Source organism: Chelonia mydas, chromosome 4, assembly GCF_015237465.2.
Source record: "Chelonia mydas isolate rCheMyd1 chromosome 4, rCheMyd1.pri.v2, whole genome shotgun sequence".
NCBI lineage: Eukaryota > Metazoa > Chordata > Testudines > Cheloniidae > Chelonia > Chelonia mydas.
Genome location: NC_057852.1, coordinates 41,683,612 through 41,700,290, shown reverse-complemented (window position 1 = coordinate 41,700,290; position 16,679 = coordinate 41,683,612). Strand labels below are relative to the sequence as shown.

Sequence of the window (16,679 nt, the reverse complement as noted above, 5' to 3'; positions counted from 1 at the left end):
AATTGAATATAAACATTACCTGCAGCAGCCTGTCCTGCTGTCCTTGAACAGACTTCATAGGTGCCATCTGGCACTACACCTAAACACGAAATAAGCAGATGCTAGTAAGACAGATGTAATTAAACAAGTTTTAGATCTTCCTTACAAAATTCTTTTTGTACACTTGCCCTAGGTAAGTCAAATGTCACATTTGTTTGTTTATCATCAATCAGTAACACTACGGAAGTGATTGTAATTTCACTTGGGCTGGCAAGTTTTCTTGGCAATTTTGCAAGCCTACTGTTGACATTTCTATGCAGTAGAAAACGAAAAGAATCCATATTTAGCTGCTGAATACGGAAGATGAAGGGAAGTGTTATGAGAAAGCAATTTATTACACATTTTTGAACAAATAGGTTTTATGCATTTTATGCATTTTATTATAGTATTCAATAAAAATGTAATTAAATTAAATTAATATACTTAAAGCAATACTAAAAAAACAAAAACAAAAAAAAACTTTTCCAACCTGGTTAATGCAGATGGTACTACAAGGCAAATACTTTGTTGCAGTATATTACAATTCTTGAAAAAAGGACATCTATTGTTTAAAAAAATTTAAGAATACTAAAGGGTGACTGGGGTTCACATGTAGGGTCCCACATGCAAGAGAGCTTTATTTGGGTTTGGAAATCAAATCTTCATCTCTTCCTTAGTCTCCTTCTGAACTGTCAAAGTTATGAAAAAACATGGGAAAGGGTAATAGGGGACTCTAAGTTCCAGGGCCACCAAGACAAGATTAGAAACACTTACAGGCATTCATGACTAGATCCCCTCGTATTTCTGGTTTCCAGTCATCCCAACTCGTCTCAAAACCATCAGCAAAGCGGATACAGAAATTTTTAAAATGTCCTTTGCTAACCAGAGACTCTGAAGAGCAGGCAGTGATTAATGTGCTTTCAATGGTCAGGACTAAAGCAGAGCCAGTGTCAAGATCTGCTGTGTGGTTAGTCTGCAAAAGGAAGAAGAGACTTGTACAGAAAAGGCAATTTACTGGTAATCTCAAACTTTTATTTTTTATTTATTTATTTATTTTGCAGTTCAGAGGCTCATATCTTCCTCATACCCTCTTTGCCAGCTCTATAGAAACCCTCTCCAAAGCAGCAAGTCTACACATTCACAATGTCATGTATCCTTACTTCTCAGTAGTTACAGCATATCCTATAGCAGAGGTGTTAAATTCTTTTGGCCAGACTCCATGCTTAATTATGGTCTGTGGACTGGAATATAAATTCAGGACTTCATACTTCCCTTAATTCATAGCAGATCTCCCCACTGCCTTTGCAGCAAAACTGATTTGAAACTTTGATTTTCTTATAGTCACAAGCAACATCACTCAGGGAGAAAAACTGGTCCCTTTTAGGCCACCACTATTTCTGCCTTTTGTTTAAATTTAAATCTTTTTCTGGACAAGGTTTATGACCAGCTCAGGGTCTAAACACAACCAAAACCGTTACTCAAGTGAAAATTACATTAAAAATACTAAATAACGCTCATCAGTTGTTTGAATAATCCAAACGTCAGTCAGAACGTTTTATCACATTTTCTAAAAAGAAACTTTGTAGGGTCTTGTTGTTTGTCTTCAGTTATAAATGTCTGAAAACAGGTCTTAAACTGGAATTGCTGGCATAAATGTTCAAAAAGCATGCCCAACTTCACACATCTCAAAGGATTCTCAAAGTGCTGCACACTCAGCCTCTGAAAACTCAGAGCCCATTAAGTTGCCTCAAGTTGGGCACGTGGAAAGTGAACTACTCACCATCAGTAGTCATTTTTGAAAATTAAGGCTACTATCCACATCATAAGTATAATATGGTGTTAGGGAAACATTAACATTTCATAAATTCTAAAAGCATAAAATATCAAAAAATTGCTACTTCGACAAAAAAAATCTACTACACTTCTCTCCACTCTTGATATTTTTCAAATACCTGTGGTGCATTTGTGATGGGCAGACAAATTCCCAAATCATGAACAGTTAGCTGAAGAAAAAGGGTCCCAAAAGCCTGGGCAGATGTTTGCTGGATTCCAGGTAACATATCTACCACTTCTTTTGTAGCCATGTGAATATCCTTATGTAAAGCCAGTCTCTGTTCATTCCAGTTGTCATAAGCAGCCTTGTAATTCAGCCAAAATAGCACAGCTTTATGAAGAAAAAAAGTTTCCAACAAAATTAAAATAAAATGGCACAAAAATATTGTTCATTGTAACAAGACTAAGGTTTGATTTTTTTGTTTTTGTCTTGTCACCATATATTAAAATACAATGGATATATATTTGTACACACACACTTATTTCCCAGGAGCAATGTGCTTTTGTTGCCAAGAACAAAATAAAATAAGACGGATTATAAATGCTAAGGGGCAGAGTGCCAACTTAACAGAACCCAAAATGCTGATACACTCAGTGCTGCTGATGTTGGTATACATTTACATAAACCATTTCATCTATACCAACTGAAAAGCCATCCTCCCATCAGTTCAATTTTTTGCTCTTAATTAACATTAGTACACAACAAACTTTGAGAACTATACTTACAGTTGTAGTTTATTTTAGGCTACAAATAAATTCAGATTTATAAATATCAAGCATTTCTTTTTTTTAAAGAAATGTACAGAACTTGTTCAATTTGAAAACAAATTTGTAATGATTCTCTACTTTCTAGCAAAAGAGAAATAGAAACAGCACCCAACAGTACCTCTGTCAAACGCCACAGGCTGAGCAAAGACAATTGGCCTGTTCAAAGTAATAAGCACAGCCTCTCTATCTGATGAACCACTGATTTCCTCTCTAAGAGCATTTCTTAATCCAATTCGTGTCTTAAAATAAGCAACTTGATGGAAGTCAGAACCTGCTTCTTCATAGACCTTAAAACATTTGAAAAATACAATAAAATCACATTAAATTATGACTAACAGACAAATAATAAATTTAAAATGGGGATGCCCCATTTTGTTTTACTCTTCAGTTTGCAATATGCTCTTAAGAAGATAGAAAACTGTTTTCTTCTCTACTACATTTTGACCTAAGTTGGCAAATATTGGTTATTTTTCTGTGTTTCTTAAATAACATATGCCAACATATCTCTCTACATTCACTTGATGCATCAGAATCCTCTCTGAGGAAAACAACCATCTGAATACAAGTTTGTTAAATTTATGTTCTCTTTCTGACCCTCCAGAGAATCCTAAATACTGTATTTCCCATAAAATCAGTGATTTCAGGAGATAGTAGTGGATTTAAGAATCTAGGAGATGTAATTACTAATTTAAGACAAATAAAGTAGATCAAGATTTAGGTTTCACAAATTAGGATCTAATCTTATTCCATGTATGTACGCTAGAAATAGCATTGAAATCAATGGAAATTTTTAATTTGGATCAACTAAAGTATTAGGCCATTAGTGTCCGCAATACAGTGGGGCAATTTTTTTGGATGAATAAACTATTTGTTGAAAAATGCAGTTCTCATTCACTGGAAACCATTCATAAATTTGACACAAATTAGCTGAATAGTTTCAGACAGAATTTTTTTTTTCTGGCTTGATTCACACAATGTGGGGGAGTTAGGGAACCCATCTTATAACTTCTAGCCCAGTGGGTCAGTGCACTCACCCCAGTTGTGGGAGACCCTGGTTTGAATCTGCTCTGGAGCAGGGATGTAAATACAGTTCTCCACCCAGGTTTGTGCCCTAACCACTCAACTAAAAAAGTTATAAAGGGGGCTCCTTCTCCACTACCCCCCAATTTTTATGAATTTAGTTCTTTAAAATGCCCAGAAACAAAACATTTTAGATAGAACAACATGTTTGGTTTATCCAAAAATGGACTTTTCAGTTCTGGTTCAACCTGAACCATTTTTTTCTGCAATATTTCACAACTGCCACCAAACAAACAATAAAAGCAGTTATTTACCCAGCTCTAGTCCCTAGTTAACAGAAGTGCTAAATGAATTATTATAATAAAATACATTTGATACTCCCTCTGATTTATCATGAATTACTGTTCACAGTGAACATTTAGCCCTTTTTCCTGAAAGCCATCTTTAATGAGGACATTGAAATTCAAGTCTAACGCCAGACAATCAATTTCAACTACTGCATAACAGCACATGCTGAATATATTTAGGTGGTAATCTTTATTGATTCTGAACTGTGGATGCATTCTAAAGCAATTGTTTTAAATATTTTCCAACTAGAGGTCTAAAGAAATCAAGCTAGTCATATCATAGCAGAGTAAGATTAGAGAGTTTTGTTACATTCTTTTCGAAGCAGAAGATACTTATCTTCATAACAGTGGAGAAGTAACATTAATAGGCTTTCCTAACACACAAAGAGTTGCTGTCAACTAACCTGATGTTTAACAATTTGTCCCAATGCCAGATTCAGATCCACTTGGCATTTACCAAACAGTTTAAGGTAGCTGGTACTTCCAGGCATTGCTTTGGTTTGTATTCGGTTTGAGAGCTCAAGTTCTATCAATCCGGTTTCAAATCTCACAGCCCTCATTGATGGAGTTGTGGCTGTCACTTGAATTCCCTAGCAAACAATGAAAAAAAAGTTTTTTAGGATCTGCTTCAAAGGCATCATTGGTGAAAAAAAATTCTTAGACATGAAACAGGAAAGGGAGTAAGGATTTTTCCATAACACTTTGCATTTAGGGCATTTCAAAAGATCACAAAGATCAAAGACAGACTTCTTTCTTGCTTTTTGTTAATTAAGAGAGATTTCCATCCTTGTCTAACACTGGGCTGATTGTTATCTGACATTTCATTTGTGACCATCTCAGGGAAATTTTTGATTTGTTTGGTTTCAACATATTCAACCACTGGCAACAGCTTGAGAGATTTATTGGTCATAAAGTTACCTTAAATTGTAGGCTCAAAGAGTACAGGAGAATTTTAGGCTTCTCTCCATCTGTTGTGCCATCATGTTCATTCCAAAGAGGAATTGGCTGCTCCCCTCCTGCACATGTTAAAAACTATTTTCAATGTTTTAACAAAGAGCATTTTTCATACAGTATAGAAATAAAATTTATCTTTAAATGGGACTCACTGAATGTAACCAACCATTAGAGAACAGTCAGTTCTGCAGTAAAGAATTATAATAAGCATAAATTTGGAAGTTTCAGAAGAATAAGACCTACTTGGGGGTGTATTATCAGCTCATGGGAGTAGCACTGCTAATGGCAGACTACTACAGATTAACACATTTTTTGCCTATTCCCATCAAGTCAAGGGGGGTGTCTAAGATGGACAGAGACTTCTCGCACTCTCCAAATAACACCCACAGAACAACTAGCACCTGCAGAGAAAGGGTATCATTTGGATCACAAAGAATTGCTCTTTACCAGCAGCACCTGATATGGACTGAATTTAGCTAACAACGAGGACCAGTCACTTGACCAAATTTATTAAGAGGTATGCAAAAAGGTGGATTAAAAACAAATAGTTACTTTAGAGTAAATGTGAAGGAGTCCTCTGCAAAACCTTTTGGTGTCCTTGGGAACATTTTTTTAAACCTTTACTTTGGCCTCCCTCCTCCCCACCTCACATATACTTCTGGCTATGAATAAAAGAAACAATCCTTTCGGATGAGGACACAATGGTATCTTCTGTAGAGTCTATCAATATTCCACCACAGCTGACAAAAAGGGGTTACTATTGGAGTAGCACAAAGAATTCCATCTCCCCTGCAACTCCAATTTTTCAAATCTCTATTATCACTCAAACTTAAAATAATTATGCAGAAATGTGGTGATTTTTTAAATTTTTAAGTGACTTGGTGTACATGCTCACAAACTATTTCATCCTCCAATTAGTTTTGATGCCCTTATTTGCTTTTCAATATCCTTTCTAAACTTTGGTGACTAATAGAACTGAGCTAGATGGATTTTTTGGATCACTGGCAATTCTGAAAAATTGAAAAAAATAGTAATTTTGGGATGAACAAAACGATTTATTGCAACACTGAGCATTTTAATGTTAATTTTAAAAATAAAATTAAGGGAAAGTTCAAATAAAAAAATGGAACCATTTCAGTTTGAAGACATCAAAACGACATTTAGATTTTTCAGTTTTTGGTTTTTGTTTCAAACAACTTGGCAAAATCAACACAAAGTTGTTAAATCGTGCTGAAACCATTTGGTGCTGCTGAAACCGCATTTTTTTTTGCCAAAAATGTTTCAGTTTAAAAATATCACCCAATTCTAGTGACTACAACTGAGTATAGTGTTCCAGAGGTGGTTACACTGCGGGTCTGAAGAGTGGCAAGAATAACTTCCTAGTTTTCAATAAGTACACTGAGCTCAGGCTATTTTTGCAATGGTATTTCAGCGAAGTAGTTTTTATTGTGGCATCCAGGTACTTTTTTTTTTTTTTTTTTTTTTTTAAATAGTCACTGATTGCAAGTAGAGTCCCCCTCAAACGCGCCCCCCTTCTAAGATGAGCTCTATTCCCTCCCTGAGATGTAGTGCTTCACATCCGTTAGCTGTGAATCACATCCTGTCGAATGAAGCCCACTTCACTTTTTCTTTATCCTCCCGTATATTTTTTACCTTCTAATTTTGGTGTCATTGGCTAACTTGATCATGCTTGAATTTATACCGTCCTCTTGAGAATCAGTGGAAATCTTAAAGAATAAAGGAGCCAAAATTGACACTACCAGTGCTCAACCCAATGCTGCTCTCAACTTGGAAATATGACTGCTCTATATTCTCTGCTCATCAACCAGCTTCTTCTCCGTGGTATTTTAATTTGTTCTAACTGGTATTCATCTAATTACTTTAAGTTTATAATGTGCCACTAAAATGAATGCCTTAAAATACTAAGGAGACACCACAGCCACCGCATTCACTTATTACATTTATTGTAACATTCAAGTAATTTACTCAAGTTATTCTGACTACAAGCTCTTTAATGGCAAGGACCATCTTTTTGTTATGTTTGCCTAGCCCTGATTAGGGCCTTGTGATAGACAGCAATACAAAAATCTATTATAGTAATACTAATGTTTTTAAAAAGACTTTGGATTGGTTTGGAACAGCTTCACTTACAATCTAGAAGACTCAACAAACAGCATGTTAATGAAATTCACAGATAACAGTAAACTGGGAGGAGACTGAACATCAGTGAAGACAGAGAAGCCTTCTCATTTTAATATTCTAAGTTTCACTGTGAAGCTATTTTAATGGAATAATGATCATTATTAAAGCTTTTTCTTCCAGACACTCTCATACCGATTATTATATGCTGAGATATTTTGCCTGGAATAAACACCAGGCTGATGATTTTTCTGGTTCTTCCTTCCCACCCTTCTTAAAGATAGGTACCACTTTTTTTCCCTGTCATCTGGTACCTCTCCTGACTTGCATGCTTTATTTCTTTTCAGAGGTTCTGAGATTTCCCCCACTAGATCTTTAAACTCTCTTGAGGTAATCTCATCTGGACCTATATATTTATATATATTTAGCTGTCAGACACTTGGTCCTTATTTTGCTTGTTACCCTTTGTTCTGGTTCTTTGCAACTGTTTTTTCTGATAACATGTCTGCTTGCTGTCTCTATATTTTCCTTAAAGCTTTCTAAAAAAAACAAACAAAAACAAAAAAACAAAACAAAACCCAACAAAACTAAACTAAAAAAAGTACATTAAAAACAGCTATTTGTATATTTTAGTTCTTTTGGACTCTTCACTTACCTATTCTTTGTTAGATTATTTTCCACAGACATACAAGCCCTCTACACGCCTGTTTATGGACCTTCTATTCCTTTTATTCGCCTGATGGTTTTATTTTGGCTTTTTACCTTGCCTCTAGATTCTTCAATAGACAACTTAGATTTATTTAATTCTTTCCTTTTCTTTTTTCTCATGCAGTTCTCTAATTTATTTTTTAATTCTTAATTTAGTTACATTTTTAAAAAAAATCTTCTGTGCCACTTTAATTTATACTTGTATATTAGGCTTTTGAACTTGTTTTTATTCAGATCACTTCTCTACCCATTTTCCAATTATTACTGTAGACAATATCTCCAATTTTCTTCAATTTAAGCAAGTGTCTTACAGAAATATGTAATGTTCTAATGGGATGTATTTTCCCATAACTGTTCTCTACAAGAAATATTAATCCGATTCATATATAGTCACTTGCTCTCAGGTTTCCTCATTGTTGGTTCACGTCAGATCAATTCATGTTATTTCTTTCGGCCTTTGGAAAAATAAGCTTTCCTTCACTAAATTTAAACACTTCTGTGATAAACTGTCACTGTATGATTACAGTCACATTTGCTTTTCATCTTCAATCATGCGGTAGAATTCTCAGCTGGTAAATTGGTATAACCCTAGAAAGTCAATGGAGCTATGCCAGCTAAGGATCTGTTTTAATACACTTTTATTTGTTGCCCAATAAGCATAATTTACTAAAAACAGTATTTTACATAATAAGAGCAAATGTGGTTTTGAAACTAATTTTCCTATCCACTCTACCACAAACAACAAATTGTACCATTCTACCCTGATCAAATGTCCTTCCATATAGATTTGTAAAAATCCTCCACTACCTTTTTGTACTGAATGCTATTTTTCTCTTGCAAACTTTCACAAAGCTGCAAGCTGATCTGACTGGACAGAAAGCAATGTTACAGACCGACGCTAACGTTCAGTGGATTGTTTGGTAGAATTACTTTTGCAATTAATAGACAGCACCCTTGCATGGAAGCTCCAGTGACTCAAGAAAGAGATTAACAATGTCACCCACAATGTTCTCCAAAGCCACAATTCTGCCTAACCAAACTTCCTTTCCTTCCTTCCTTTTTCCTCTGATACAACTTCTGTGCTACAGTGGAACCAGAAAGTGGTGGTGTTCTTGGTGACATAAGAACCGCATACATAGGACAGGTAGAGATTGCAGATATGTTAGGCAGCACCAAAAGTCTTCAAGCTAAAATTTTAGTGAAATCCTCAGGTAGTTCATCTTACCTGACACCTTCTGTATGACTTCGTTGACTTCCTTCATAAATACTTTTTGTACAAACACTAAATGATTTAGAAGGTCAGTTGTGAGATTATGTTCAAAGGAACCAACCTGCCAGAAAATATAAAGATTATTTTGTAAAATTTTAAAATATAGGTGTGATAGCTGTGATCAATGCAATACTGTTTTAAGTACTGACTGCATCAGAATACAGCATAACAATGGCACATAATGTCAGATACATTGATGTAATTATTGTTAGTAAACAATGATTTTTTAATTGTGGCCACTGTATGTGGAACAGTTTTCTCTAGTATAATTTTTTGATTATAAGTAAGTAACAATAAATAAGGGGGAAAGTGCATTATGTCAACTACTATAATAGGAGCAAAGGCAGAATACCAGTATTGAATTATCAACAACAGAGAATTGCAAAGCTCATTCAGCTTTTTGTAACGTCCAAATGGTAAGTATAATTTGACCAGCTTTACAGAAGGCTTAACTAAGGCATAAGCAAGTTAAATGAATTGCTTCGTGTCATATAGTAAATTGTTAACAGAACTGGGAACAGAAGCCATGTGTCCTGACTCCCAAGGAAATTTATTCTGACTGATACGTGCAATACCTGATAAACCTAGTTATTAACTCTGAACTCTGATGCTTTAAGAAATATTATTTCTACACTGGGAATTTTCTAACAACTGTTACCATGCTTTGTATTCTTTAACTTTATTGAAAACAAGCTCGGTAAAAAACTTTAAATTTAAATACTTCCTAATATTAGTCAAATTTTAAATGGAAAATAGAAACACAATTCTGTTACTAATCAGAGTAACACATTTAGAGTAAATTCAAACCCAGGCTAAATCTCTGCACTGGTAAGGTCTGTCTGGAAGCAGAAAGAAGCAAAGGTTAGATTGGGAAGTACAAAAACACAGCAGCATGTTGGAATTCTCTGAGAAGCATACAGATCATCAGAAGTCTCAAATGTGAGAGCAAATATCAACCAAGGAGTTTAGGAAGCATGCCAAACAGGAATATATATAAAAATACTGTATGAAACTTAATTGAAGTAACTTAAAGAAATTGGCTTTCTTCAATGCCTACCTCAGCCACGCAACGTAAATAGTTCCCTTGTAGATAATAGCCCTGTTTAGTAGGTAGCTCATCTATACTCCATATTTGATCTGAATAGGTGTCATGTTCCTCCATGACATATTTGCCTGACATAGTGACAGGGGGAAGATTAAGATTTGCTGAAGGAGGAATGGTAGACATATCAGTGGCAGAAACTTTTGATGTGAATCGCAATCTGTGATTTGGAAGTTCAAATGTAAACCTTGTTTGAGCACCTGTCAAGAAAGAGAAAAGTATGTATAATGTTGGCCCAGAAAGAATAAATATTTCAAACTTATAGAAGTTAAGAAAATTAGTGGAACCAAAATGAAAGCTCAAACTGGAGGTAAGATTGAGAGCACAGTAATTTAAGGGCTACAAACAATTAATTCTCAATTTCTTGGGTTTTTAACCTACTGAAATTTTTTAAAAAACCCAAACATTTGGAATTATGTAAATGCATAGTTAAGGTAGTCAAACAACCCAACTCTGTATCTGTACTGATAACCTGTGAAAATAAACTCAAGACAACCTCATTCATTCATAACAGTTTCATCTCATCAGGTACCACAAAACTCTATATACAAACACTCCTAGGTATTTTTAAAAAACTCTTGGTGTTGTGGAGAGTCCAAATGGCAATACCTTGTACTAGTAGTGATTTGGCTCCATTGTGAATCTCAACTACTTCCTATGGGCCAAGTGAATGGCTATGTGAAAGTGCGCATCTTGGATGGAATGACTGACGTAAGTGTTACCATTTTGAATCTGAGGTGGTGTATATATTTATTCAGTCTCCTGAGGTCTAGGAAAGGACAAAGGGCCCCTGTTTTCTTTGGGATAAGGAAATATTATGAGCAGAAGCCTCTTCTTCTCTTTACTCCTGAGATATTCCCTCTAAGGTCACTGTGTTTTGCAACAGGCTCTTGTGAGAAAGGTTACTCTTGTGAAGAGAACTGGGCTGTGGGGGGGAGAGGGTCAACTGTGGAAATGAATAGGGTAGTCATGGGCAAAATGTCCATACCCACTTGTCTGTTGTGACAGTAGACCAGGAGTGTTGGAGAGGGGCAAGACAGTTCCTTAAAGTGCTAGCAGGCTTTTGACGGGAGCCACATTAGAGCCAAATACTCCCATCACACGTGCTGACTCTGTGACTGTGCATGGTGAACAAAGGACAAAGATGGCCATCTCCTGGAGCATCAAAATCTTCTCCATGGAGGATATTCAGGCTGTTTGCTCTGGGAGTTGAATGATGTCCTCCTCCTTTGTATGTAACTTACTCATCTGGGAAAGCCTCCCTCTTCTTGTTCAAAATCCTACAGAAAAACAGGAAGAAACTGACGGAGAGCATAAGAAGGCTAAATGGTGGCCAGAACTGCTGTACAAGCGGACATGGATCCGAACATGGCCAGGTAATCTGTAATGCAAAGTTGCAATGAAGCGGAGGAATATATCCTGAAGAAGTTGAGCTCTATTTGGGGTCCTTTTGGGGCCCAGACTTTTCTTGGACGGCCAACATGATCAGAGACAGCATTTGGGTGTATGCACAAGTGTTCAAAGTGCTTTGGAAGCACCTGGTACCTCTCTTCCACTCAGTTAGATGTGGGGGGCAGAATGGCAGAGGTCTGCCACAGACCCTTTACCAGTGTAAGTATGTCTTTGTTGATCATGAAGACAAACATGGCCAGGGTTGTTGACCTCAGTATATCAAAGAGCTTAAGAGACCTCTCCTAAGTTAGTGTGGTTTCAACATCCAGAGTCTCTGTGATTTAGGACAGGAGGTCCTGGAAAGCCATAATGTCATCAACCACAGGCACTGGGACAATTGCCACCACTTCATCTGGCAACAATGAGGATTCCTGAGATGGGGATTGATATTGTTACTCTCCCTTCATTATTGTCTACTCCTAGATGCTGATGTCAGCCTCTGGGTAGCCATCTATTGATGCTGCTGTGGAGTAGGATTTCCTCCTTGATGCATGGGAGGGGGATCTGCTCTGGGACATATGCAACAGTGGGCCTCAATATCGCCAATACAGACAGAGCAGTAAGCTACAGAGGTAATGACTGGGTTGATGTTGTCTGATCCAGTGCCATTCACATCTCCCTAGAAGTGGAGCTCAAAATGGATAGCCTCCAGAACCCTGCCTAGGGTCACAACACTCTCTGATGGTAGGTGAGAGTGATCTCTACCTGAGACAGTGAGAATGAGTAGGTCGAAGAAGGTGATGAGAGGTATGCTTCCTCAAATGGAGGACCAAGGAGTGGTGTAGGCCTCAGTGCAAGCCTCTGCTTTGGTGTGGAACACTAATCCTTGACAGGTTCAGCTACTGGTGCCAGTTGCCATGCCCAGTAACAAGGTCAGCACTGGGCCTTCATCCCCATGTGCCACACTGACTGACCAGCTGGCCTCCTCCAACTTGGAAATCATAAAGAGTTTGGAGGCTTTGTCTTTGGAGGAGTGGCACGTGGAGTCCACATAATGCTTGGAACTATGTTTGTACTCCATCCTGCCTCGCCTCCTGTAGTCATTCTTCGGTGCCAGGGGACTAGGCGCCAGACCTGTTGGAGCTGAAGTTGGCAGTGCCGAGATTGGCACCAGCAGCCTCAACACTGACTTTCTTCAGTTCCCTCCTCTCTCTGGCCCCAAATTTTGGTGGAAGTGCTGGCCAAAACTGATTTGACTCCAGTGTAGCTGTTAGCATCTCCTCAAGGTCAAAAGCTTGGACTTCTCTATCAACTGTAATTTGAGCCAAGTGCACCTGGACTTGAGAATCTTCAAGGAGACAACTGGCACACAGAACACCTGTCCAGGATGTGGCTCTATCCCAAGAAGAAAAATCATCAACTGCGTCCATTTATGAGGGGGATGAGGCAGTCACAGGATAGGTAGGGTTTCAAATCTGACTGCTTAGAATCCATCATAAGGGGTAGCAATAGGCACAAAAACACAGGTTTTGGAGCTCACAGGAGTACTGGGTCAGATACTTGTTAGGTTCTGTCTTGATGCCGTAAGAAGTAACAAGGAACTGAGGGACGGTCCTGGCTGCTCTGCCTTTTATGCTGTTGCACAGGAACACACGGTAGCACAGAACACATGCATGGCCCTGACAGACACTGCTATTCAAAACACTCCAATCTCTTGCACATGAGGTACATGTTGACACCTAATTGGAGAAATGGGTTACTTACCTTTCAGTAATTTTCACACTTCTAGATGTGGTGTTCATATATTTTCCACTCTTGGTGTGCAAATTATGTGGTCAGTTTGCAGTTAGCGTACACAACAGTGCTTTTTGATGAATCAGTATGAATTCTGTTTGGTTTATTAATATGCTTTTTATTTCACAGAATCACAGCTTTGTCTAGCAGGTCCTGGCAGCAGAGGTTTCAAACCTCACTTTCCACCAAGGCAGATAATGGTTGTGATTGGTTCTCCCAAAAATCACAGAGCCTGGGCGGGTTTGGGATGCCTCCATTCTTCCCTTAAGAATTAGGCATCAACACAGTTTTCTCAGGAAAAGAGGTTGCATTTGTGGGAAAACCTGAGCCATCACTATGAGACCAGGGGTTCCTAGGCAGTAAGCTGTTCTAGACTGCAAGCCATGATAAACCTTGGGGTAAAACACACTATGACAGGGAGTTGTTAAGACCTGGGACAGTGATGCTCAGGATATGCACAGCCAATAGGAAGAAGGCAGGAGCACCGATGTTCTTCCTGGTTTCACTGCTGCTAGGACAGGTTGCCTGAGAAATTATCCTGTTATGGAATTAATGAAGTTGCAGCCACTTGGTCAAAAATTCCAGATCTTTGTATCTGTCCTCACTAGCCTCTGCCTTGTGCAATTAATCTTTATAAGAAAATCTACTAGAACTAGCCTCCTATTTTATTTTAATACACTAAATAGTCATATCTGCAGGATTGATTTTTACTATATTCTGGTTCCTTATTAATATAAATTCTCTCATACTAACCTGTTCATATAAATTCATAGCCACAAGGAAAAACAAAGAGCAACTGGATTAAAAAGGTATAATTACCACAAAACTGAATAGGAACCCATAATGTCACATTTGATCTTTTCTAGTGAAATCAATGTTAAAAAGTGACCGTGATCTTTTCTAAGTTTCATGGAGTACTGGCTTCCAGCTGTCCCTGGGGGTTTCTCGACCCCAACTCAGCCCCAGGTCCTGCCCCTACTCCACCACTTCCCCCAGGCTCCCACCCCTGCACCCCGGTCCCGCTCCTACTCCACCCTTTCCCTCAAATCCCCACTCTGCCCCCCTCTTCCTGCCCCTACTCCACCTTGTTCTGCCCCCTCCCCTGAGCGCACCCCTTCCCCGCTCCTCCCATTCCCTTCCAGTGCCTGCTGCATGCCGTGGAACAGCTGATCCGCTGCAGGTGGGAGGCGCTGGGAGGGAGGAGGAGGAGGAATTGATTGGCAGGGCCACTGGCAACTCTAGGGCCAGGGAGAGGAAGGGGAGCTTGGCTACCGGAGAGTGTTAGCACCCGCTAATATTTTTCCGTCGGAGTCAGCGCCCATGGTTACCTGTCATTCCGTGACTTCTCATTCTTCCCATCTTATATTCTGCTTTTAGAGATGGCAAGAGTGCTGCTCCAATAGCTATACCATCTATCATGGCACTGAATTTAAGAACTATGGGTTTCTTCTCTAAGCCTTCCGGCAGCTGTGGAAATTCATTGGTTTCAACTGGAGTCTGATTAACACTTGTTGGTGTCTTTTCAGAGGGCAATGGAGTTGCAACATCTTCTTTTGGAGGCTGTGGGCTATTTAGAAGAAGAGATACGAGAAACAACTATTAGATATCCTAATGCATTCATTATACAGTGTTGGCCCGATTCTCCCACAGAGCAGCATTAGCCCATAAGAGGGTAGAAAGTAAGATAGGTCCATACAGGATGGCAAATAAAGCAAAACTTACGCTGTTGATGGTTGCCTGATGAGGTCTGAGATCTGTTTGGAAAGCTGGTGAGAACTGCGCACCATCATGCTGTGTAGAGTGGCAGGGTGTTGAGGAATGTTGATGCTGATAGCTCCCACTTTCAACACTGCAGCATTATTTGTTTTCAATCCTCGTTGGGCACTATAAAGAGCCTGTGATTTGGCAATACTGCATTTGACTACAGTTCTAACAAACAACAAAATATGGTTATTTGCATCCTTTTCTCAAAATATTTAAATATATACATTGACATAGCTTTTTAACAACAAATTAGCTGAATCATCGAGTATTAAGATGAATACACTTGTATTAGCAATTTATAAACAATATACATGCCTACTTAGTTTCTATTTATGCACACGCAGATGCAGTACATGCTGTATAAGCAACTATCCAGTTTATGCTGTTTATTACATTTAACAAAATTATAAGGCATGCATAGCAAAATGTCTGTTCAACTGTTATAAGAATGAAATATAAGATAATTTGTGATTATACACAGACTGCATACACACACTATACATACAATGAACACAATTGTGATTCTATCTCACCTATTTCATCCTCATTTTTTCCTCAAGAATTTTAAACAATCCTCTACAGTGACAGCTACTCAGAGAGACTTTATTTTAACAACTACTAGACTACTGGACAGGATTCTGTCTCAATTTGTAGTTAATATGTAGCAAACAATTTGCTTTTTTGGTGTAGGAATATTCAGGTTTAAATGGCCCTAATTTCACAAATGTAAACTTCAAACTACACTAATTTCAAAGGTGTCATCATATAATACAGCTGTGAAAGAAACACAATTGCACTATGTGTTTGTAATTCTAACAGTGTTTTTCATCTTCAACAACCATGTTATAAAGAACAACAAATCCATGACTATTTCTCATCTTTGTGGTCAGTGATTGGAATTTTACTCAGACAAGATTTCAAGTACTATGGCATACACTATTAGGGTTTAATACATATGATAGGAATATAATTTAGAAGAGGCAATATATTAGCAACATAGTTTGCCAATTAGTATAGAATGAAATTTTCAACTTTCAGCTCAGATGATTTGAGCAGCAATTTTCTCTAAGGGTTATAACTGTAATATTCTTCACAGTATTAATATTACAATGATAAAGTTAAGAGGAAAAATGTGATTTAATTTTTGGGCAACCTGATCTCATAGTATTTATGTAGATTATCTTCCCAGGGGAAACGTTAAAGTAATTAAAAGTTATTTCAAGTGTTATTCTCCAACACTATGCCAAAGGCCCACCTAGCTCAAAGAACCCAAGAGGTGGGAGTACAACAAAGGCAGTGTTTTTTCTGCTCACAGCAGGAGAGAACTGTGTCACTCTAATTCAATCACAGGTCTTCCAAACATCTGTTCTAACACTAGGTTAACAGATTAAGAATAGATATTGCTGGGAGTTGAAACAAGTTCTTGTTCACGATCCCATGGCTAGAAGGAAGGCAGCAGCTTTAAGGGACCCAGATTGTCATGGATTAAAATTCAGGGTTAGAGAGGGTTGTTTAATTTTATTATAAGGTGCTCTCACAGAAATGTGGAAGACACATTTCCAAGGAGGAG

At 37.9% G+C, this 16,679-nt stretch overlaps 1 protein-coding gene across 26 annotated transcripts in view; it reads right to left on the bottom strand.

Annotated features, from left to right (window-relative positions):
• The window catches only part of KIAA1109 (KIAA1109 ortholog), a 226,017-nt gene that overhangs the window by 53,600 nt on the left and 155,738 nt on the right, over nt 1-16,679 (bottom strand). For all 26 annotated transcript variants that reach the window (XM_043545479.1, XM_043545461.1, XM_043545464.1 and 23 more), the window contains 10 exons: nt 15,068-15,274; nt 14,674-14,912; nt 10,115-10,359; nt 9,013-9,118; nt 4,905-5,002; nt 4,391-4,576; nt 2,738-2,906; nt 1,971-2,182; nt 793-991; nt 20-79 (listed from right to left, as the gene is read on the bottom strand). In XM_043545479.1, coding sequence (XP_043401414.1) covers nt 20-79; nt 793-991; nt 1,971-2,182; nt 2,738-2,906; nt 4,391-4,576; nt 4,905-5,002; nt 9,013-9,118; nt 10,115-10,359; nt 14,674-14,912; nt 15,068-15,274 — 1,721 coding nt within the window. The remainder of the gene's footprint in view (nt 1-19; nt 80-792; nt 992-1,970; nt 2,183-2,737; nt 2,907-4,390; nt 4,577-4,904; nt 5,003-9,012; nt 9,119-10,114; nt 10,360-14,673; nt 14,913-15,067; nt 15,275-16,679) is intronic.